General features: G+C 43.9%; 1 protein-coding gene across 6 annotated transcripts; it reads right to left on the reverse strand.

The window, feature by feature from the left end:
- Positions 1 to 3,000: 3,000 nt before the first annotated feature.
- On the reverse strand, positions 3,001 to 25,198 carry PHC1 (polyhomeotic homolog 1). 6 transcript variants are annotated; one of them, XM_075843208.1, is made up of 15 exons: positions 25,091 to 25,198; positions 18,778 to 18,905; positions 16,871 to 16,981; positions 15,895 to 15,972; positions 15,621 to 15,773; positions 14,817 to 14,978; positions 14,238 to 14,562; positions 13,455 to 14,011; positions 13,235 to 13,367; positions 12,901 to 13,088; positions 12,384 to 12,495; positions 10,436 to 10,541; positions 9,085 to 9,244; positions 7,808 to 8,033; positions 3,001 to 5,417 (listed from the first exon to the last, which is right to left on the reverse strand). In XM_075843208.1, the coding sequence occupies exons 2-15, from the start codon at positions 18,895 to 18,897 to the stop codon at positions 5,263 to 5,265; spliced, it is 2,586 nt and encodes an 861-aa protein (XP_075699323.1). In that variant the 5' UTR covers positions 18,898 to 18,905; positions 25,091 to 25,198; the 3' UTR covers positions 3,001 to 5,262. The 6 variants fall into 6 exon arrangements, with proteins under 6 accessions (XP_075699323.1, XP_075699324.1, XP_075699326.1 ...); XM_075843209.1 differs by having other exon boundaries at positions 25,098 to 25,197; XM_075843211.1 differs by having other exon boundaries at positions 15,621 to 15,770; positions 25,031 to 25,184.
- Between the last annotated feature and the right edge of the window lie 505 nt (positions 25,199 to 25,703).

Here is a 25,703-nt window from a genome sequence, read left to right on the forward strand (position 1 = left end):
TCAGAGCAAAAACCAAGCCATGAGGAGGAAAGAGCTGCCTGTAGAGCTCAGAGACAGGATTGTGTGGAGGCACAGATCTGGAGAGGGGTACAAGAAATAATAAAAAAATCAGCTGCACAAAGTCCTAAGAGCACAGTTGCCTCCATAATGCTGAAATTGTAGAAGTTTGAAACAACCAGGACTCTTCCTAGAGCTCACTGCCCCACCAAACTAATCACTGGAGAAGGGCCTTGGTAAGAAAAGTAACCAAGAACCCAATGGTGGCTCTGGCTGAGCTCCAAAGATCCTGTGTGCAGTTGGGAGAAACTTTCAGAAGATCATTACTGCAGCACTCCACCAAGCAGGGCTGCCATCCCCACAATGAAGCATGGTGGCGGCGGCAGCAGCAGCAGCAGCAGCAGCATCATCATGATGTGGGGGTGTTTTTCAACGACTGGTCAGGGTTGAGGGAAAGATGAATGGAGCAAAGTACTGAGATATTGTTAATGAAAACCTGATCCAGAGTGGTGTGGGTGTGTATATGTGTGTGTATATTCACGTGCGTGGAAGTTGCAATATATAATGTGTGTGTGTATACACTACCGTTCAAATGTTTAGGGTCACTTAGAAATGTCCTTATTTTTGAAAGAAAAGCACAGCTTTTTTCAATGAAGATAACATTAAATTAATCAGAAATACACTCTATACATTATTAATGTGCTAAATGACTATTCTAACTGCAAACGTCTGGTTTTTAATGCAATATCTACGTAGGTGTATAGAGGCCCATTTCCAGCAACCATCACTCCAGTGTTCTAATGGTACATTGTGTTTGCTAACTGTGTTAGAAGGCCAATGAATGATTAGAAAACACTTGAAAACCCTTGTGCAATTATGTTAGCACTGCTGTAAACAGTTTTGCTGTTTAGAGGAGCTATAAAACTGACCTTCCTTTGAGCTAGTTGAGAATCTGGAGCATTACATTTGTGGGTTCGATTAAACTCTCAAAATTGCTAGAAAAAGAGAGTTTTCATGTGAAACTCGACAGTCTATTCTTGTTCTTAGAAATGAAGGCTATTCCATGGGAGAAATTGCCAAGAAACTGAAGATTTCCTACAAAGGTGTGTACTACTCCCTTCAGAGGACAGCACAAACAGGCTCTAACCAGAGTAAAAAGAGAAGTGGGAGGCCCCACTGCACAACTGAGCAACAAGACAAGTACATTAGAGTCTCTAGTTTTAGAAATAGACGCCTCACAGGTCCTCAACTGGCAGCTTCCTTAAATAGTACCCGCAAAACGCCAGTGTCAATGTCTACAGTGAAGAGGCGACTCCGGGATGCTGGCCTTCAGAAAAAGCCATATCTGAGACTGGCTAATAAAAGGAAAAGATTAATATGGGCAAAAGCACACAGACATTGGACAGAGGAAGATTGGAAAAAAGTGTTATAGACAGACGAATCGAAGTTTGAGGTGTTTGGATCACACAGAAGAACATTTGTGAGACGCAGAACAACTGAAAAGATGCTGGAAGAGTGCCTGACGCCATCTGTCAAGCATGGTGGAGGTAATGTGATGGTCTGGGGTTGCTTTGGTGCTGGTAAAGTGGGAGATTTGTACAAGGTAAAAGGGATTTTCAATAAGGAAGGCTATCACTCCATTTTGCAACGCCATGCCATACCCTGTGGACAGCGCTTGACTGGAGCCAATTTCATCCTACAACAGGACAATGACCCAAAGCACACCTCCAAATTATGCAAGAACTATTTAGGGAAGAAGCAGGCAGCTGGTATTCTATCTGTAATGGAGTGGCCAGCGCAGTCACCACATCTCAACCCCATAGAGCTGTTGTAGGAGCAGCTTGACCGTATGGTATGCAAGAAGTGCCCATCAAGCCAATCCAACTTGTGGGAGGGGCTTCTGGAAGCATGGGGTGAAATTTCTCCCGATTACCTCAGCAAATTAACAGCTAGAATGCCAAAGGTCTGCAATGCTGTAATTGCTGCAAATGGAGCATTCCAAGACCAAAGCAAAGTTTGAAGGAGAAAATTATTATTTCAAATAAAAATCATTATTTCTAACCTTGTCAATGTCTTGACTATATTTTCTAGTCATTTTGCAACTCATTTGATAAATATAAGTGTGAGTTTTCATGGAAAACACAAAATTGTCTGGGTGACCCCAAACTTTTGAACGGTAGTCTATATAGTTGTGTGTGTGCGTGCGTGCGTGCGTGCGATAACGATTGTGTTTTATTCATCTGGGAATGTGCGAGATCTTCATGGTCTCACAATGTTGCGTTCCAACAGTCTTGAGTAACTTGAGAAAGGTTCAGATGTGAACAGATACGTCGCTCACTCTGTGGTGAATAAAAACCAACATCGCTCCATCAACCTTGAAGTCCTGGTGCTGTTACTTGCCCTACACCTCTGCGATCTATATATATCACCTCATTAAAAAAAGCGCAATAATCTGACTTTCAACAGAAGTCACTTGTGACCGAAACGGAGCATGAGATCGCTATGACTGGGGGGCAAGTGCTGAGTTCAGGAACACTACGGTGTTAGCCCATGTGCCTGCTTGCTGCTGCATGACGCTTGTGTGGTAGATGACATTTTCCTTACTTATGCCAGCTTGCTGCCTGTGCCCCGCTGTACTGTATGTAATCGATGTACTTACTGCTTGTACATGGAGAACAGCGGGGCCGGTCACATGACGAAGAGTCGTATCGCCATAAAGACGACTGTTCAACTAGACTTCCGGTCCCCCGGCCGCGCTATAAAACCCTCAGAATCAGCGCGACAGGAATGTATATTAGCGAGTGTCCTCACATACTGCAGTGACTACACAGCTCATCATTTTTGGTCCCCACATAACCCCTTTAACTTTGCAAATTTTTACATTTAAAACACCCCCGACAGCTCAATACAGATGGTGCCGGGAGTATGAACTCCGCACGCATCCCCAGTTATTCCACCCTCTAAGCAGTAAAAGGAACCACTGACATTACATCACGTCAAATATCCAAAGCAATGATTATTTTATTTCATTGTCTTCAAGTGCTGACAAAATGTAACAAAACAAAAAAAAGGGAACACATTTCAATTCCCTCCCACCCGCTGCTGTAACGGCTATAATCGGCTGGCCAAGAGTCACAGCGTCCCATGATCGGGGCTACTCCACGGAGCGCTTACATAAAAACCTACAGAAAATATATATATTCATATATGCTAGAATTAAAAAAAATAATAATAATATAAAGGAAATGCAAAGGGGGAGAGGAAGCCATTACTGCAAGGAAGGTCACAAAACAATGAGGAGAAGCAAACAGGAATAAAGGGAACCTTAAAAACATGGTGCTCCAGGCCAAGCGGCAGGTTTGCCTGGACTAGAGCCAGTATGACGGCGTGCTGTGCTTTTTAGTGTGTTGATGCTTTACCGTTCATCTACAGTGGAGGCCGCCATTTTTGTATTGTTTGATGAATAATCAAAATTCTCTATGACTACGCCAGTTAATTGTAATTCCAGCAAAAATGAAACTATATTGCTTTGCCAAATTTAGGCTCAATTTACTACCTCAACATTTTGATTCCCATTATGTAGAGACCCCATGGGTACACCTGGCCGGCTACCTCTGGATCATGGTAACCATAAAGCCTGCATGGAAATTGTGGACCAGAAACCATTCAGCAAGCTGTAAGTATTCCCTCTGTAAGATATATGACAGGATCCAGCAGCGGTAGGATTTAAAAGGTTTGGTATGAGATCTGTAAAAATGGTCTGCTTTGGTCAACATGGACGGGCCGGGATTTGCATGACAAGAGGAGGGGGTGGATTATCACACCACATCGTGTATAAATGACTACTCGCCTGCTGGATCCTGTAACATCTACTTATTTATACAGATCACTGGGTAGGTAAAGCCACAATATTCAGATCCTTAAAGGGGTTGTACAGTTAAAAAAAAAAATATGGCTGTTTTCTTTCAAAAACATTGTCGCACCTGTCCACCGGATCAGCGCTATGCACTTCAATGAATACCAGATGCAACCAGTGGTCAGGTGTGACGCTGTTTTTGGAAGAAATCAGGCATTTTTTTAAAAATTTAGTGTAACCCTTTCACATTGTCATGATCCAGAAAACCAAGTAATAACAACCCACCTGATCTCTATATTGAAGAACCCTCAGGGAAACAGAATGGAGGGGGGTGGGAGGGGGGTGGGGGTAGGGATTTTCAGTTTGGTTGAGATTGAGCAATTGTTAGCCTCCCAGGAAGTGGTAGAGAAAACAATGGTCCAGTACATGGCGGCCTCCACCATATATAGGCTAATGTAAGACTTTACTGACCACTTTAAGAGGCTTGTGTGCACAGCAGATCCATCTGCTATACAACAGTACAGCATTAGTCGGGGTGTACTGTAAGGAGATGAAAATTATTAAGGCTCAGATCCCAAACATGGGGATGCTGGTGCACACAAGGAGCTTGGTGGTAATGAGGAACGCTGTAACAGAACGGTGCGCAGCAGTGGTCTACCTCTGTGACTATGTGTATCAATAGGCAGTATTGCATGCTGCGGCAACGTATTAGACTGTCCGACATATAAAACCATTGCATATATGTGCAACAGACCAGCGTACAATGAGAGGCACACGGAGAAAACAGTGTGGACATGTCAGAAATACCGGTCTCAACAGTCAGCGTAATCAGGGGATCTCATTACATACATTCAGGTCCATGTAGAAATGTGTGCATATGATTCGACAATATAGAGACCCCTGTACCTGTATAGACCAGTATATTTACAAAGCCTTTATCTGTATCTCACCTACAGATTTGCTACAAGTGTGTAGATCGATGTCTGCTGCCCCACCCCACCAAATCCCGAACCTCTTAATATTCTCCTCTGTCCGTAGACATGCGTCTAATTCGCAAAAGAACGTCAATCAGCGCAAGGCTCGGCCCGCAGAAAAGAAAATCCTCCGTTGCTTTTAGCTTCCCCTTCCTAGGCACGGTACCTGAATGAACAGATACAGACATGGAGAAGATATAGATATATATTTACAGTAATAATGAAGAGATGGTAAGAAGAAGAGCTTGGAGCACGAGTGTAGGGGAGTGTTTTAGAAATGGTGGTCAGTTGTAAGGACCGCTGATGTCCCATATTTTTTTTTTTTTTAAAGTTCTGTCTTCCCTACTCTTTCACTTGGAACAGGGGGCGATTGCCCTGGGGAGTCCTCAGTCATTTTCTCCACCCCTTTGTGCTTTGTAGGGATAGCGTGAAAAGTTAAGTCTCCTTTAACAGGTTAATTTTGGCGCAGATTTTCAATGCAGGTCCGAGTTTAATGTTCAGGGCACTCATGAGATGCTCTTCTTTCAGGAGTAACAAAGCTTGCCCGTCAATCTCTTGAGACCGGAAGTCTTCGGCTAAGTCTTGGCATCCTGTCAACCACAAAGGAAAATGAAAGGTTAACGGGACTAACAATGAAGGGGATGTCGATAGCAACATGAAGTTTATTTTTTCCTAGTACAGGTTTTAAAATGGGAGCGACAATCTAATCTGGTTGCAAAGAGTTTGTTTCCGTATGTTGCATATCACGAGAATAAATAGAGGACCGACCTGATCCACGGGCAGGTAATTAATGTTATTATGTAAGCTGGAGAAACAACACCGACACTGTAGCTATAAATACACCCATGGATTATAGAGGCCAAAGCTTAATCAAGACAGCTACAGTATAAGCAAAGCTGCATTGGCCGAAACAGAAAACCTCTGTACGTTATAATAAACGATGGGCAGCGTAACTGGAGCAAAAGATTTATCAAAAAAAAATTTTAAGCCAAAAACAGAATTAATTAAAAGGATTATTCCCAGAATAGACTATTATCCCTTATCCTGTGGATAATTGTCTGATCGCTGGGGGCCCCACCAGTCATGACGTAAACAGCTGAGTACATCGCTCAGCTGTTTCGGTCAGTCCAATAGACATGGAATGGAGTGGAGGGTGCAGGCTCAACTACTGCTCCATTAAAGCTCCTTCTCACTGCGGGCGGCTCTGGACCCCCATTCTCACGACTGGTGAGGCTCCCAGTGATCAGACAATTATCCCCATTTTCTATTTTTACATTTATTTTTTTCTGAAAATGTATAGTCTACACCTTTAAATACAAGGTCCACAGGTTGTGGGTGGAATTGCTGCTTAAACCCATTCACTAAATGGAGCTGCGCTGCAATGCCATACAAAACCTATGGACAGGTGTAGGGAACGAAAAAAAAACATACAAGTATTTCTAATCCTGGACAACCTTTTAAGTCACGGTTAAAGGAAATTTTTTTATATGTTATTGCTTTTAGTATGTCATTAAAATAAATTTTATTTATTTGTGTTTTTGTGTTGTACTTCTCTATGGGGGCTGCCATTTTTTTTTTCATCTCTGTAGGTGTCGATTAACGACACATACAGAGATGGAATACGGCACATACATCCCCATAGAGAATGCGAACGGGAGCCGTTCCATTCACTATAGCATTAGCCATCTATGTGGGAACGGCGCATGCGCCGCTCCCACACAGTGCAAAAGGAAGGTCTTCGGCAGAGCGACATCCAGCGCCATTTTCACGTGGACCGGAAGCCGCGGCCGGACAGTAAGATGACGACTTCCGGTCGCGGCTTCCGTCCATATGTTCAGAAGCAAGGACAGGGAGCGGAGGGAGCAGAGGCAGCGACAGCGGCAGGAGCAGGTAAGTTATGTTTGTGTATGTTCATGTTATACTGTCTGATTACCACTGTATCTAATCCTCCTACACTGTGCATGCACTCAAAAAATGGCAGCACAGTGTAGGAGGTTTGAACATTCAGCCCCCTCCTTTCTCCTGGCACTAGCCAGAATAAGGGAGGGGGGATTGTTTGAGGACACTAGAGCGAGTGTGTCTTCTCCAATTTTGCAGCATAAAGCAATGAGGTTGCTTTACCACATGTCAATGCTGCAATTTTGGGAACTGCTCCCTCTAGTGACCAGCACAGGGAAATGTTATAAATTAGAATCTAATTTATAATATTTCCTGACTTGTGAAAAAATTTAAAAAAATTAGAACAATGTGTAATCATTTATATACTAACAGTTTAACTAAAAAAAAAAAAAACATTTCTAGCGACACATTCCCTTTAAAAGGCAGATGTACCGTATAGGACTACAGTTGCACGTGCGTGAGGCATATGTTCGACTGCAGTATTTATAGGGGTTATGTGGGACTTTTTAAAATCTACAGCAAGGCAGGGGATGGCATAACATAATAAACCTGCAGATACTCACTCCCTGAAGTGCCCTGCGCCAGCTCCAGTGCGGAGGTCTCGTTTTCCCGGCAAACTGGTCCCAAAAGCTCCTTCATCGGTCATGTGTCGTTCATAGGAACATCGCTGCAGCGGCACAAGACTGATGACTGGCTCGCGACCACTGCAGAAGCTTCCGGTACCAGAGAATCGCAGAACAGGACCTCCGTGCTGGAGCGGATTTTAAAAAGTTCTGGATAAAGCCTTTAAATGTGAAAAGCAAACGTAAGCCCCAAATGCAGTTCCCACTGAATTCGAGGCTGAAGCTTGGCATGCACGTTTAAAGTGCTGTAAAACTTATGCCCCAGACTTATGCAATGGAAGAGTTTTAGGTCAACCAGCCTGATGTATATTACTACTATTAGGCAGTTGGTAAGAAGTTACGGTATTACATACCTAATGGAGTGTTAAACACTACTGTAATGCAACCAGACGTAAAGTACTGACAGTTTCACAATGTACACGCATCAATCTTTCTTGCATGCATCATGTCCACATTACCTTGCAGAGAAGAAATAAACTCGTACACCTCCTTCACACTCCAGCGACTGGGATTGCTTGACAGAAACACCGGATTAATCCCCAGCAGCTCAGAATTTGATGGTCCGCTAGTTGGAGTACTCCCGTCTCTTTCGCGTTGTGGTGTTCTGCAAGACGGTGGTGCTGGAGATGTTGGAGAGAAAGCTTCTTCATAGCTGGAATTATCCGATCCACGGCTGGAATCCTCCTGCAAGAAAGAAACAGATCCCGGAGTCAGCAATAGTTGTAGTAATTCCTGGATAGGTCTCCCACCCTACTAAAGGATCTTTTTCCACATAGGCACCTATGGTGCAGCACAGTGCCTGCCCTTATAGGAACCACACAGCTAAGAAAATAATCTGTCACTAAACTTGTGTGCGTCAGCCGCTAAAATTTTCTTTGCACTCTGTTGTAGTCTATTGTGCATTTAACAACTTACATCAATGTACTAATACCACACAAAAATCAGGCTGGTTCTTGGTCACATTTATAGTTAACTGTCAAAATGCCACAGCAGAAGAGAGCTCATATTTACAATCTGGTTCAAAGGGATTTAAAAGGAAGTTTTTCTTCTGCATATTGCTAGGTCGGGAAATATTAAGTGTAAAATAAAATCCTAGCGATAGACATAGCGAATTGAAACACGGCCCCGTTAATTTGGCCAAAGGAGGAAGTTATTGTTAACAGTGACTTTTTTTTATATGTATAAAGTTTAAAATATTGCGGCTTCTAGAAGTTACAGGAGGAACTAGGCGGAGGAAGGAGGCAGAGGTGAAGCGCAGTCTCTCCTCAGCCATATCCCTACAGGGGTTTTCCAGAATTCAAACAATGACAACCTTTAGCTGGGCCATCAATGTTTGATTGGTGGGTGTTCGACCCATGGGACCCCCGCTGATCAACTGAATTAAGAGGCTGTGGCGCTCCAACCCCTTCATTGTTTACAGAGGCACAGCAGTTTGTCCATATGGGCACGGTGAATGGTACTGACCCTCCGATCGAACAGAGGATAGGCCATCATTATTTGACTCCTGGAAAACCACTTTATGCATCTCACAGGTCTTTGTTCTTTACATAAAAATCGATGTGAGGAGCTCTGTCCTGAATACAACTGCAGAGGAAGACTGAACGTCCATTCTGCCTCACTACCCATAGGCAGGTATATTGCAGTGTGAACTCAAGGCTATCGCACTATTGATGCAGATTTTACACTTAAAACCACATTACTTTTTACAATGTTAAAAGAATCAGGCCCTAGGCACCTCTGTGACCAGCATTCTCTTCCCCTGGATCTTGGCCCGTGCAATCTCTGAGCTGTTTCTGCGTGGCCCACGTCTGTGAACTCTCACTGCTCCGGCTTCTTGGAGTGGATTTAGCTTCTTTCTTTTAAGACGTAACTGGTGGCTGCAGTTGACATTATATCTAACAGAGAAAAATATTAGTTTTTAAGTCTTAACACTGTTTAATACACTCCAGGCTGGGGAAATCTATGACTAGTCACCAGCTGCTAGGATAGCTGGTCTGAACTAAACGCGGCCATACACATAGGCCGGACCGGTGGACTATCTAATGTGTATGGTGGCGTCCGGACTATGACAGATTTTGGAGGGGGCAAGGATCAGGCTGTTGGATTTCAACATGCCTGATCCTTTTGATTTTGGGGCGATAAGCTGCTGCTTCCCCCTGTTCAGAACACAGGCTTGGCCGAGCGTTCATGTGTATGGGGAGAGGGAGGAATAGCAGTCGGCCGAACGAGGGTACAGCCGACAGCTATCTAGTGTATGGCCAGCTTTAATACACAACAGAAGGGTTGTAGGAGGGTTACATGCATAATAAAGCTCTTGTAAGCCAAATATTTTGTCAGTAAAATGCACTTATCAACTTTAAGGATCCTTATGATGAGAACATAGCACAGATTCACATAAAAGGGATGGTGGGGAATGAGAGGTTAAATAATATCATGGGGCCGGTCACACAAAAATCCTTTATAAACTGCAAACATCACATAATAGTATGAGGAAAACTGAAAGACGCATTCCATGTTCTCTATTAGGGTATGTGCACACACACTAATTACGTCCGTAATTGACGGACGTATTTCGGCCGCAAGTCCCGGACCGAACACAGTGCAGGGAGCCGGGCTCCTAGCATCATAGTTATGTACGACACTAGGAGTCCCTGCCTCGCTGCAAGACAACTGTCTCGTACTGAAAACATGATTACAGTACGGGACAGTTGTCCTGCAGCGAGGCAGGGACTTATGTATGATGCTAGGAGCCCGGCTCCCTGCACTGTGTTCGGTCCGGGACTTGCGGCCGAAATACGTCCGTCAATTACGGACGTAATTAGTGTGTGTGCACATACCCTCAGGGTAAATGAACATCACAGAGGAGGGGATTTCATGCTCAGGCCGGGGGGTAATTAGCCTGTAGAAAGTGTTTGTGGCCGCTAACAGCTCCCCCCCTTCAATATGAGCGAATCGCAGGGGGTTACCGCAGTCAGGGCTCATTACCTGCAGAGCTGCAATTAGAAAAGGGGTTGTCCAGATGGAACATGATTCTACACAAGTGAACATGGCAGTACATCAGTATTCACACTCATATTCTCATTCACCTTTTGGCACAGGTCACGGAGCAGAACCTCTTTGAGCCACGGAATCGGATTGCTGGGGCCAACTTTCCACAGTGTTCACACTTCAACAGTTTCGTGCTACCAGAATCTGTAATAAAAACACAAAAAAAGTCATTTGAGGAGAATCAAACAATTGTTAAATGGAAAAAAGTTTACGAACAATCGATCGGAGGGTGATAGAATTTAAAGATATGGAGCCGTTCTAACTCCATACCAGATCACAAACCAGATGGGGGATGAAAAATTTCCGTCCATAAAGATGCAGACTATAAGACTCAGTTTTTAGCAAGAATACATTTTGCTAAAAAGTCCCTGCGTCTTATAGTCGGGAGTCAAGGGACCCAAGTGCGCCGGCCCCCCTGACCACTTCCTTAATTAAGCCCTTCCAGACCCATGACGTTCCGGCACTTCATGGAGCGGGGGGGTGTGATATTTGGGTGAGCCTGTTCAATAGACTGCAGGTGTTAGCTGAGTTTTACAGCTGACATGCTGCCCTAACGGCCAAGAACAGCAATTGCGCTGTTTCTGGCCGTTTAATTAGTTAAATGCTGCGGTCAATGGCGACCACAGCATTTATAAATGTCAGATAGATGTGGGTCCCAGAGACCCGCACCTATCTCTAGAATGGGGGCCCCTAAACTCCGTTCTAGCTTTTTGTGCTCTCGCGGCCACTTGATTACATGTCGAGTTACTCCCATAGAACTGAATAGTAGTTACGGAAACAGGGTAGTTTGCATGCTACGCTGCTTCCATAACTGACATTCACTACTATGGGAGTTACAGAAACAGCATAGCTCAGCGAGTTACACGGTCTAACGATCGCTGGTTCAAGTCCCCTAGGGGAACTAATAAAATGTGTTAAATGAAAAAAAAAAATAAAATAAAGATATTTTCAGGAGCTAAAAAAAAATAATATATATATTATATATATTAAAAAAGTTAAAAAAATTTAAATCCTTTTCCCATTTTTTCCCCAAGCGCAAAGTAAAAAAAAAAAAAAAAAAAAAAAGAAGAAAGAAAATCGGTATCCCTGCGTTCATAAGAGTCTGAACTATTACAATATACCATTATTTAACTCGCACGGTGAATGGCGTAAAAAAAAATTACATTTAAAACACCAAAATCTTTATTTTGTGGTCACCTTAGCGCTAAAAAAAAAATGAAATAAAAAGTGATCAAAAAACCGTATGTACCAAAAAATGGTGGCAATAAAAACTACAGCCCGTCCCGCAAAAAATAAGCCCTCACACCGCTCAATCGATGAAAAATATAAAAGTTATGGCTCAGTGATGTGGTGAAACAGAACAAATTATTTTTTTTTTAACATCGTTTTTTTGCTTTTAAATAATTTTTTCCTATTTTCTGTTTTCTAAAACCCGGGGGCGTCTCCTAGTCCGAAAAATATGGTACATTATAAAAAGATTCTAGCAGAAAAGGTTGAAGACACGAAGCTTGTGGCTGAATGGAGTTTAAAAGTGGTTGTCTTATGAAGACTTCTAATCGGCGTAAGTCACATCTAGCTATACATTTTCCCTGCAGCAGCTGAAGTGCAGCATTACACGTCAATCAAGTGAATTTGAACGTTCCCTATGCCTTCCATATGCCCCAATAGGTCAGTGGTTGTCTATGTGTATTACACAATGGCACATGTTTTAAGGGATACAAAGTGCCAACATTAACCAAACTAAAATAAATGTTTTAGTATGTGAATAGCACCTACAATTCCAGGATAAGAATAATACAAAGAAAGTAGATAGTCACATTCTACAAAATGCTCATACAATGCTCTTACACCGGCTCAGATTTTCACTCATTTTTATAAATCCTTAGGAAACATTCTACAAAATTGCACATTATATATTGCAGTTGCATTCAAATGACGCACACGGAGTACACAGAGACAATGAGCAAAACCATTATTGGGACATACCACTAACAGTCTGATCTACTGCAGGATGGTGGGGAAGACCCTCTACCGGAAGCAAAACTGTAAGCGACGCAGGCAACTTTTCTGGGTCCTTTGGTATCTGAGGACTGCCAACCTAGAAGAAGAAACAGCGACTTAGCAAACAATGAGGCTACATTTACACGTGTTGGACTTTTGAACATTAAAAAATCAAAAACACAAATTCCTGCACGTTCTAAGGCATTTCTGTCGGCAATCTGCACGAGGATTAGCCGCATTGTCATTTAATGAGGCTAATCATCGGATTTTCCATGCGGTATCCATGGAATAAGCAGCATGTGGGCAAAAATCTGTGCAGACGTTTTACGCAGCATGTGAACGGGGTTGCAGAAACCCCATTTACATGCTTGGGATGCGGATCGTCAACGGATTTTATGCAGATTTCAGCACGGAATCGGCATTGAAATCGATGTCAAATTCGACACATGTGGAGGGGGCCTCATGAATCACTTTAGTTGTGGTCATTTGTAATGGTGCTTACAGGAAAGGGTTCTGCTCCCTCCTGGATGACAAAGCCCTCTATAATATGAGTCAGGATCTGTGGCTTCACAATGGCTTGTGGGGGTTTGGAGTCGCTGTGCTGACGAGAGGTGACCGAGAGTGTGGGTGCGCATGGAGGAGCAGACGCAGTGAGAGTCGGGGAGACTTGAGAGGCGGCCTCAGACTTATCTGTGGAGTGCAAATAAAATAAAAAGTTAAATTATAAACCATTCCCAGAAAACATAAAAATAAAGTAAGAGTGTAATCAACAGAAAGATGTCAGAGCGGTAATGTACAGACTCAGGAAAACAGGGCAAGATGTTCCATTCACCCACCAGCCGGAGTGCCGCCCTCCTCAACTGTATGTGGGGTGTCTACTGGGGGCGATGCTTTTACAGGTAGCGTTGGTGATTCCTCCCTGTCTTCCTCACACTCGGTCTTCCTCTTCCCAGCTCCAGACATCTTACCCTAAGAAACCAATGACCAATAGGAAAGGTGTTATAAAGATAAAAAGAAAAACAACATCATAGACTTTTCTATCGTACAAAGACTCACCTGCAGGACTCCATAAAATGGAGCTTGGGCTTCCTGCACAGCACCCGACACAGCAGATGGCATAGGGGCAGGAGACGGAGGCAGCGTGATGTGTGTTAAGGGAGACCCCTGTGATGGTACCTGCGGAGCTCCCAGGGCCAGAGCTTGGGCAGGACCCTGCTGTCTTGCGCCCACGAGTTGAACAGGAATGTGAGGTTGGTTGGGAGAGGACATAGGAAGTGTTCTAGCACTTTGGGTAGGTTTGGCTGCCAGGTGTCCTTGTAGATTTAAAGGTGGAACCCCTTTGCCGGGTTGTTTGGGTTGAATGGGCACAGGAGCTTTAGTTGGCAGAGTTGCCTCAGTAGTCTGCAGCATAGGTTGTACAACCAGAGTCTGTTGTGCAGGAGTTGCCTGCAGGCCTTGCTGAGAGGGGACCTGCGGCTGCTGCTGTGCCAACTGTAGGTGAGCAGAGGCATGGACGAGCTGGGACTGACGATGCTGGTGGATGGCAATCTGCTGCTGGAATACCACCTGCTTCTGTTGTAGGACTGAGTGAGGCTGAATATGAGTGTAAGTAGCTGATGGATAATTGCAAAAAGAAAGGAAGAAGAAAAACATATGATATGGCATCAGTGTTGGATTGAGATAAGGAAATAAAAAGGTTTGGGAGAACATTAAGAAGTGGCATAGTTTAAAAAATAAATCAATCTGAACGACGTATTCAATCAAGACTTTCTGAAAGGATAGTACATAGGATAGGGGAATACTTACAAGAATACGGATAAGAGACCCATGTGAACTTACCAGAGCTTATAAGGGTCTGGTTGGGTGCTGGTGTTGCAGCTCTGGTTAGGTTGATGCCGACACTTTGCTGCATAGCCTCTCCTTCTGCTTTTCTCCCCTCTGCTTCTGTCTGACTCCCCTGACTCACTGTGCCTCCTGCCGGGCCAATCTGACTCTTCACAGTATGTGGTAAAGCAGAAGGTGGCAATTGTGAAGGTGCAGAGGAAGAGGGCACTGGGTGGGTGATTGGTTTGGACTGTAGAGGTGCAGGATGAGCAATGATAGGCCCGGCAGCCGTGGACATGGGTTGAGAACTCTGCTGACCTCGAACTGCCAGGTTTTGCACCTAGGTAGAAAAACAACAATGTGTAACGTCCAAACTCTATGCTGATCTAGGTTCAGTTCAGTTGGACCACAGGGGTCCAGGCCTTGTGGCTGTAAAGCGGTCGTATTATGGTCGGATGAATAATTTTTTTCTTTCCTTAAAAAAGGACTGGTGGTGTGCTACATATATCCCCTTACTACTACTATAACTATATCTGACCTGTAACAACATCAATATAGAAAAAAAAGTTCTCGTAAAACTATATGAACACTTACCTGGTCGGAGTCATGATGCATGCCTTGGTTCTGGGGGGATGCCACTTCCTGCTGGACTGTAGCCACAGAGCCATTGGGCATTAGAATGAGTTGAGAGTTCAGAGGGACACCACGACCAAGAGATCGGTTCACTTGTAATAGGTTACCCAGCTGGGGCTGCTGCTGGTAGAAGATTGAAGATTAGTAAAGAAGAAGAGGTGAAAACCTTGCGGGAAATAAGATACAGATGTCATCAGCAAACAGTTCAGCCTGTCGCACGCACAGGCCACCAACAAATATACAGGCTGTGCACGGTGACCTGCCACTAATACGCAGCATTTACACCAAGGCTTTGTGAGTTGTGACAAGTTACTATAAATATGTAAGGCAAACTTGGATTTAGAAAGGGGACCTATAAGATGTACGTAAAGATAAGGAACAGATGTCCTGTCCCATCAAGACAACCCCTGTCCATATACCCTATTAGAGCATATGGACATCATAAAGAGGGTCCCCGGCTCTGACCTTCCCTCTATGTGATAAATCTTCTGACTCAGGCCTTCAATATATTACAAGGGATAATGAATGAAGCTATACAGGGAGCGCTACTTATATTAGCCAGACCAGAGACATGGTGCAAATGTAGTAGACTGTCGCTTTTTGATTTCAGTGGGTGCGGTGTATAATACTACATGTTGGGTTAATACGCGGCTGTTTTCCTCGTTACGGAATTTATAAAATATTAATTAATGGACAGTTTTCCAAAACAGACTATAAAAAAAAAAAAGGAACATCAGACTGCAATGGATTGAACATCTCACTTACCCGAAGGTACATTTGTGTCTGTGACTGGCTGAGAGGTGGGGAGCCAGCGTTGCTGAGCAGAACGGACTGAGTGAGTGTGGTAGCACTGGGGGCAGTGACATTCTGGGCACGACTCAGGAGCTGAGCTGAAGAGCTGGTCGACAAATTCACCTGCTGAGGGAATAAGGAGAATTAGTAAAACGCTTCCATCAGGAAAACACAGCTCTGTAGTGGATAAGAGGCCCTTCAAATCCGGCCGAATACGTAAGACGATGTGTCAATAGTTACGACGTACCGATCCTTGCGTAGTGCTCGTCTGTTGATTGGAAATGGTGTTCGGGGAAGCAGCCTGGCGGGTGGCAGCAATCGTTGCCTGTAATGGCAAAATAAAAGGTTAATGCTACATTCTATATAAAACGGATACAATATTTCTTGCCACATGGCGTGTCCGGATGATAAGTATGCGGCCTCTGGAAGATGTCAAGCGGTGGGAGGGTCAGAGTGGTTTGACCGCAATCGCTCTAACATAAATGGTTTATCCTTGAAATACGCCATTAATGTCTGTTGTGAGATAACCCACTACATCCTAGCAATATACCGTCAAGGTCCCACCTAGCTGGCTTGAGTGGTGACCGCTGTCACCAGAAACTCTCCTCAGGAGTGCATCCTCAGGCTTTGGGCCTAGAACTTCAAGTGATCAAATCTCAACCTATCTCAGGGTCCTTCTGTAATGTCTCCTATAAGAAGTGCAGTCCTATAAATGCAGACCCAGAGAATCAGCTTATCCCCCTCATAGGGCAAAAGGAAAGCGCTTGTCCTGATGTGTTCCGGCATTGAGCAGTCAGGGTCTTTAATCTGGAGACACATTTTCCAACGAAAAATTGACCGTTCAGCCAGACGTTGTGCGCCCAGTTACAAGTAACAGCAAGACAGCCATGCGGGAAGTCAGGAGCGTATTTTTAACAACTTCTGCTTTCTTAATTGCTTTAGACACAGCGCTCATTGTGGTGCCACCCACTGTATAACTCACCATAGTCATGTGACTGACAATACGATGTCCATTACCATGTCAGTCATGTGGACCTAACAAGACCCAAATCTGCTATGTTAACTTGACACTGATCACAATCAAGCAGGATGTTACCTGTATATGGAGGCGCTGCGCCAATATTGGAAAGCCAAAGATCGATATATAGCTATCTCTCTCAATATATACCTACAATCAGAAAACATTCTAAAGCATAAAAATTCTCATCGTGAAGAGAACTTACCTGCTGAACTGCTGCGAGACTATGTAGCTGTGCATTACTCAGCTGCTGCTGCAGCATCAACTGGTGAAAGTACTGCGCTGCATTAGGTTGTCTGTGTAAAGCCTGCAGAGCCTGTGGGGAAAAGACTGTTAGCGCCCACACGTAGACCTTGAACCTGGCACATATAAATACATGGTAGTGTGAAGTGGCAGGGGCCTATATCCTGGCTCTTCCCAATTATATGAATGAGAAACATAGTTAATGGGGCTTAGGCAGGATGCTGCAATGCCATCTGGTTTAAGGGCTTATTCAGACGAACGTGATATTCGTCCGTGCAACGGGCGTGATTTTCACGCGCTTCGCACGGACCTATGTTAGTCTATGGGGCAGTGCAGACAGTCCGTGATTATTATGCAGCGGGTGTCTGCTGCGTAAAACTCACGACATGTCCGTTTATTGTACATATCTCGCGCATCACGCACCCATTGAAGTCAATGGGTGCGTGAAAATCACGCATGCCACACGGAGGCACCTCCGTGTGACGCGCGTGATTCGCACAACAGCAAAGTATGAATATAAACAGAAAAGCACCACGTGCTTTTCTGTTTACAAACATACAGAGTGTCATAATGATGGCGGCTGCGCGAAAATCACGCAGCCACGCATATGATGACACACGGATCGGTCAAGTGCCTTTTGCGCACGCAAAACGCAGCGTTTTTTTGCGAGCGCAAAACGCACACGCTCGTGTGAATACGGCCTAACTGTAATAATGCAATGACCTGAAAGAACAGACCGATAAGTGACAGAAATCAAACGCGGCTCGAGAGGGATTTAAAAGGGACAACTCCATAGAACATGCTCATATTTGCGATAGGCACCTACACACGGATCAGTATTTCCTGAGAAGTTCCGTAAATTGAAAACGCAGGAAAGTCAAACCAACGACTGATAGGCTTGAGAATAAGAAAATAGCATTTAATGAAAGTCATCTGATGAAAAATCTAGAGGTGCAGTTTCAAGGCAACAAAATATATATATACACTCAGGAATCAATTACTATAGAGATCCAATATAATGCTACACAGACTGGGGGTAGGTGGCTGCCTATAAAGTTGCACTGTTTTATTAACGGCTTGGCGACAAATTTACGGTGCGGGGATCTTGCGGGCACAGGAGCAGTATCCGCATCACCCGCAGTGAGTGTCAGCAGTATGACTCCGGATAACTCACATTCCAGCCGTTTACCCCTCAGATCATGCAGTGAATAGTAAACGCAGCATTTCAGGGGAAGGACAGAAGGGGCTCCCTCTCTCACCCCATTTGCACCCCCGCGACTGCCATGGCAGCCGTCCGACAGACATAATACGCTGCAATATAGGAGTATTGCAGAGTACTATATCAGTGATCAAACTATCGCGTGTCCCTGTCCCCTAGGGAGACTAAAAAATAAAATAAAAAAAAGCAAATAAAAAAAAAATGCAAAGTAAAAAAACGAAAACAAAACCTTTTTCCCTTAAAAAATATTTCATTATGGACTAAAAAGTATTTTAAAAAAAAAGTATAAACAATAGGTTTTGAGGCAACATTAAGAACCCAAACTATAAAAGGAATTGCGTCATTACTACTACACGGTGAATGCAAAAAAATAAATAAATATGGCGAAACTGTATTTTTTTCATCCCCCAAAAGACAAAAAAAAATAAGTTTTTTAATACATTATATGTACCCTAGAATGGTGCCAGTAAAAAATACAACTTATCTTACAAAAAAAAAAAAACAAGCTCCATACGCCTATGTCAACGGAAAAATGAAAAAGTGATGGCCCTCGCATGGCAGAGATAAAAAAACAAGAATAATTAATGTCTCCTCAAGACCCAAAATAGCTGCATCCTTCAGGGGTTAACTAGTTCATATCGGACACTTACCTGGACAGCCTGGCGTTCATAGAGCGACATCTGAGAGATCTGTGGGCGAGAGCTGGCGCTGGATGCTGTGTTCCCATTGGTGGAAGAAGAGTTCTGTTCACTCTCAGTCTCCATGTTCATTCTTTGATCTGTTAAATAAATATTGCATTTTTAGTACGAAATATGTCCAGGTATAATTTTCCGCAAAGAGCAAAATGACATATGGACTCGAATATGTTTCTATGGACAATACCACCTATTAGGCACATTTGGACACGAGAAGAGACCACTCTACTGCATTATTACAAGGATCGGGCTCAGCGCTGGACATGGCGCGTCTCATTCTTCCTAGAGGAAATACTGAGCAGAGCAATGCGAGGACAACGCAGCTTAAAAAATCCTTCATGCTTTCGGTGGGAGGAAACCGGAGTTACTAAAGAAAACCCACACAAACTCTATGTAGATGCTGCCCTGGCCCAGCTAAGCACTGAGCGGCCCATTGTCCTATTACTGTGCCCCTTGTATAACTGCACAAACACCTTACAATCTGTTCAGATGCCCATGCTATGCACATACCCAATATTCTCTCTATCAAGGGGACGACATGCACACAGCTGGAAATATAAGAAATAATACTTGGGTCTACTAAGAATTACATCAGTGATCAAAGAATGGCAATTTGAAGTCCCCTAGTGGGACGAAAATTTTTTTTAATAAAGCTTTGAGTTAACAAAAAAAAAGTATTCACATAAAGAAATGAAAGTTTGTTTTATTTTTTTATTTTGCACGTTTTTTGTATTTTTAAAAAAATACACATTTGTGGTATCGTCGGAATCGTAACGACCCGTACAATAAAGTTATCACAATATTTGAACCAAACATTAAAATGGCATCATAAAAAAAATCCTCAAAAAGCAATGGCGGAATTGCTTTTTTTTTTTCTACTCTTCCCCCAAATATATATTAATAAATGTTAATCAATAATTTATATTTACCTCAAAATGGTGCTAAAAAAAAACAAACAAAAAACTGTCCTTATTTGGTTTTGCCGTAATTGTACTGACCCATGGAATAAAAGTAATCTTACACAATTTATTGTGCAAAAAACAAAACAAAAAAAAAAAACAAAAAACAATGGCTGAAATGTTTTTTTCCCATTCTCCTCGAAAGTCGGGTTAACCGCTCAACGGAAAGGAAAACGGAAACCTCAGCTTCTGTTTCCCTTATCAATGGTGACGGAAACCTAGCTAATGGTTTTCGTCTGTCACCGTTGTGCCAACGGAACCCCTCAGCAGAACACAGACAATGATGTGAACACGGCCTTATATGTAACCCAAAAAATTGCTATTGAAAAATACAACTTATCATGCAAAAAACAAGCCCCCATACAGCTACGTCAACGGAAAAATAAAAAAGTTATGTCTTTTGGAATGCAGCGAAAACAAAAAAGAGGAAAAACATTGCAACATGTATGCAACTTTAGAATTTACCTTGCGTATCTCATTGGCTCACTATTTTCAAGACATCTGCTTTCTGTCAGTGAATAGAAACATTCTTGTTCAAAACTGCTCTCAGCTGGGAGATGGATACATTTGTATCCAGTCCAGGCAATCCTCTGGATTCCAGGCTGATACATTATACTAAGGGCGGATTTACACGACCCTGATTTGCGTCCATGCAACCCGCGTGAATTTAATGCGGGTCACACAGACCTATGCAAGTCTATGGGGAAGTGCAGACTGTCCGTGATTTTTGCACAGCGTGAGTCCGCTGCATAAAACTCGCAACAGGTTCTATATTTCGGAATTTTTCGTGCATCACGCACCCATTGAAGTCAATGGGTGCGTGAATATCACGCGCACCACACGGAAGCACTTCCGTGGGACACGCGTTATTCGCGCAACAGCAGTAAAAAAATGTAAACAGAAAAGCACCACGTGCTCTTCTGTTTACAAACATCCGAACGGAGTGTCATAATGATGGCGACTGCGCGAAAATCAGCTGTTAAGTGCCTTCCGCGCACGAAAAATGCCGCGTTTTTTGCGTGCGCAAAACGCACACGCTCGTGTAAATCCACCCTTAGGCCATGTTCACACGTTCAGGATTTGATGAAAGTGTAAACTGTAATTCCACGCCCTTTAAAATCTGACTGCGCCACGGATTCTTTTAAAAGTCCACGTCGGACTTGCCCATGGCATATCCTGAAAGTGTACATATAGGCGTATACTGATACACTGTAGCAAACTATCATGACAGGAGTGAGATTTGTGCTATTGATGTATTTAGTTCAGAGGATTGCAAAGACTGGATACAACAGTACCGAAATCACATATATGAGAAATACTAAGTCTGTATAGGTTTTCAGCCTCTTGATGTAAACACGAATTTGTCCATTCACTGACAGCAAGCAGATCATTGAAACACAAAGTATGGTCATTATTCTGCGATTAATCTTTCTTTATAGAAAGAGGAAAATATCCCCTTTAACCTACAAAAGGAACTGTTTCCAACAAATCCAGGCCATCATAAGCGTAATTATATAAAATCCCTGTACTATGATATCATGATACAATTGCGTTTCTTATCCCTGTGCTGTGACATCACAGTGTTTATTATCTCAGTACTGTAACATCCCTCAAAATGTGAACTGTACACTGTCATGGTGTACATAGTGTATACCGCCAGTGTAGAGCGTGGTGTACATAGTGTATACCGCCAGTGTAGAGCGTGGTGTACATAGTGTATACCGCCAGTGTAGAGCGTGGTGTACATAGTGTATACCGCCAGTGTAGAGCGTGGTGTACATAGTGTATACCGCCAGTGTAGAGCGTGGTGTACATAGTGTATACCGCCAGTGTAGAGCGTGGTGTACATAGTGTATACCGCCAGTGTAGAGCGTGGTGTACATAGTGTATACCGCCAGTGTAGAGCGTGGTGTACATAGTGTATACCGCCAGTGTAGAGCGTGGTGTACATAGTGTATACCGGCAGTGTAGAGCGTGGTGTACATAGTGTATACCGGCAGTGTAGAGCGTGGTGTACATAGTGTATACCGGCAGTGTAGAGAGTGGTGTACATAGTGTATACCGGCAGTGTAGAGCGTGGTGTACATAGTGTATACCGGCAGTGTAGAGCGTGGTGTACATAGTGTATACCGGCAGTGTAGAGCGTGGTGTACATAGTGTATACCGGCAGTGTAGAGCGTGGTGTACATAGTGTATACCGGCAGTGTAGAGCGTGGTGTACATAGTGTATACCGTCAGTGTAGAGCGTGGTGTACATAGTGTATACCGTCAGTGTAGAGCGTGGTGTACATAGTGTATACGGTCAGTGTAGAGCGTGGTGTACATAGTGTATACGGTCAGTGTAGAGCGTGGGGTACATAGTGTATACGGTCAGTGTAGAGCGTGGGGTACATAGTGTATACGGTCAGTGTAGAGCGTGGTGTACATAGTGTATACGGTCAGTGTAGAGCGTGGGGTACATAGTGTATACGGTCAGTGTAGAGCGTGGGGTACATAGTGTATACGGTCAGTGTAGAGCGTGGTGTACATAGTGTATACGGTCAGTGTAGAGCGTGGTGTACATAGTGTATACCGGCAGTGTAGAGCGTGGTGTACATAGTGTATACCGGCAGTGTAGAGCATAGTGTATACCGGCAGTGTAGAGCGTGGTGTACATAGTGTATACCGGCAGTGTAGAGCGTGGTGTACATAGTGTATACCGTCAGTGTAGAGCGTGGTGTACATAGTGTATACCGTCAGTGTAGAGCGTGGTGTACATAGTGTATACCGTCAGTGTAGAGCGTGGTGTACATAGTGTATACCGTCAGTGTAGAGCGTGGTGTACATAGTGTATACCGTCAGTGTAGAGCGTGGTGTACATAGTGTATACCGTCAGTGTAGAGCGTGGTGTACATAGTGTATACCGTCAGTGTAGAGCGTGGTGTACATAGTGTATACCGTCAGTGTAGAGCGTGGTGTACATAGTGTATACCGTCAGTGTAGAGCGTGGTGTACATAGTGTATACCGTCAGTGTAGAGCGTGGTGTACATAGTGTATACCGTCAGTGTAGAGCGTGGTGTACATAGTGTATACCGTCAGTGTAGAGCGTGGTGTACATAGTGTATACCGTCAGTGTAGAGCGTGGTGTACATAGTGTATACCGTCAGTGTAGAGCGTGGTGTACATAGTGTATACCGTCAGTGTAGAGCGTGGTGTACATAGTGTATACCGTCAGTGTAGAGCGTGGTGTACATAGTGTATACCGTCAGTGTAGAGCGTGGTGTACATAGTGTATACCGTCAGTGTAGAGCGTGGTGTACATAGTGTATACCGTCAGTGTAGAGCGTGGTGTACATAGTGTATACCGGCAGTGTAGAGCGTGGTGTACATAGTGTATACCGGCAGTGTAGAGCGTGGTGTACATAGTGTATACCGGCAGTGTAGAGCGTGGTGTACATAGTGTATACCGGCAGTGTAGAGCGTGGTGTACATAGTGTATACCGGCAGTGTAGAGCGTGGTGTACATAGTGTATACCGGCAGTGTAGAGCGTGGTGTACATAGTGTATACCGTCAGTGTAGAGCGTGGTGTACATAGTGTATACCGGCAGTGTAGAGCGTGGTGTACATAGTGTATACCGTCAGTGTAGAGCGTGGTGTACATAGTGTATACCGTCAGTGTAGAGCGTGGTGTACATAGTGTATACCGTCAGTGTAGAGCGTGGTGTACATAGTGTATACCGTCAGTGTAGAGCGTGGGGTACATAGTGTATACTGTCAGTGTAGAGCGTGGTGTACATAGTGTATACTGTCAGTGTAGAGCGTGGTGTACATAGTGTATACGGTCAGTGTAGAGCGTGGTGTACATAGTGTATACTGTCAGTGTAGAGCGTGGTGTACATAGTGTATACTGTCAGTGTAGAGCGTGGTGTACATAGTGTATACTGTCAGTGTAGAGCGTGGTGTACATAGTGTATACTGTCAGTGTAGAGCGTGGTGTACATAGTGTATATAGTCAGTGTAGAGCGTGGTGTATATAGTGTATACTGTCAGTGTAGAGCGTGGTGTACATAGTGTATACCGTCAGTGTAGAGCGTGGTGTACATAGTGTATACGGTCAGTGTAGAGCGTGGTGTACATAGTGTATACGGTCAGTGTAGAGCGTGGTGTACATAGTGTATACGGTCAGTGTAGAGCGTGGTGTACATAGTGTATACCGTCAGTGTAGAGCGTGGTGTATATAGTGTATACTGTCAGTGTAGAGCGTGGTGTACATAGTGTATACTGTCAGTGTAGAGCGTGGTGTACATAGTGTATACCGGCAGTGTAGAGCGTGGTGTACATAGTGTATACTGTCAGTGTAGAGCGTGGTGTACATAGTGTATACTGTCAGTGTAGAGCGTGGTGTACATAGTGTATACCGTCAGTGTAGAGCGTGGTGTACATAGTGTATACCGTCAGTGTAGAGCGTGGTGTACATAGTGTATACGGTCAGTGTAGAGCGTGGTGTACATAGTGTATACGGTCAGTGTAGAGCGTGGTGTACATAGTGTATACGGTCAGTGTAGAGCGTGGTGTACATAGTGTATACCGTCAGTGTAGAGCGTGGTGTACATAGTGTATACTGTCAGTGTAGAGCGTGGTGTACATAGTGTATACTGTCAGTGTAGAGCGTGGTGTATATAGTGTATATAGTCAGTGTAGAGCGTGGTGTATATAGTGTATATAGTCAGTGTAGAGCGTGGTGTATATAGTGTATACTGTCAGTGTAGAGCGTGGTGTATACTGTCAGTGTAGAGCGTGGTGTACATAGTGTATACTGTCAGTGTAGAGTGTGGTGTACATAGTGTATAGTGTCAGTGTAGAGCGTGGTGTATATAGTTTATACTGTCAGTGTAGAGTGTGGTGTACATAGTGTATACTGTCAGTGTAGAGCATGGTGTATATAGTCAGTGTAGAGCGTGGTGTATATAGTCTATACTGTCAGTATATAGCATGATACCATGGCTGACAGAGGAATAAGTGTCCCAGTATAGGAGACAGCTGGAGAGCTCGCCACACACAACACAATAACAACACCCACCATTGGCTTTACCGGAAGTCCTCCCCCTGTTGCTGGACTAGTACAAGCTGTGCACACACCACCTGTATACATACAGTACATCAATACGGTGTATAGACAGAGGGGGAGGAGCTCTGTGTCCCTGTACACATATACACACAGTATGAGTAGCCCCGAATATCTTCTGCCCTTCCCTATCCGCTCCTCACCTGTTAGGCCCCCGTTCTAGCGCTGACCCCTGACCTTTCCCCCTGCGGTACCCCGCTGACCTCTGACCTCTCCCCGCCGCTCTCAGTTCGGGCTCAGCTTCTCCCTCTCTGTCTGGTTCTTTCTCTCAGCCCCTGACGTCATTTCCCGTCAGACAACTCGACTTCCTGAACACGTGACCCCCCTTCGCCTTACTCCGCCTTCTCTCGCCTTCTACTTTGTTGTCATGGAGACCGAGGGGCGGTGTTCCTGAGTCGGCTGTGTGTAGAGCGCTCAGTGCAGGAGCGTGCGCTTCTTCTCATCATTACCGCGTTATGTGGAGGAGGGCGTAATATAGGGATAGGGAGAATGCAGTTATTATTATTTATAAATTATGTATATAGCGTTACCGTTATCGGAAGTATAATGGGATGTAAATAATATACAAGCGTCTGTGGGCACAGATAGGCACAGCATACGGGGTTATATAGGGAGACAAGTTCTTGTGCCAGTTCCTTCAAACCTATTGAATAGATATTCTATATATTTAGAATACAAAATTGACTGATATTTTCAGGAATTCTAATATACAGTGCCTTGCAAAAGTATTCACCCTTTTGGTGTTTTTCCTGTTTTATTATACCTGGAATTAAAATTGATTTTAAGTTTGATTTTATGTAATAGACCCGACAAAAT

The sequence above is a fragment of the Rhinoderma darwinii genome, chromosome 11 (assembly GCF_050947455.1).
Source record: "Rhinoderma darwinii isolate aRhiDar2 chromosome 11, aRhiDar2.hap1, whole genome shotgun sequence".
NCBI classification, from domain to species: domain Eukaryota; kingdom Metazoa; phylum Chordata; class Amphibia; order Anura; family Rhinodermatidae; genus Rhinoderma; species Rhinoderma darwinii.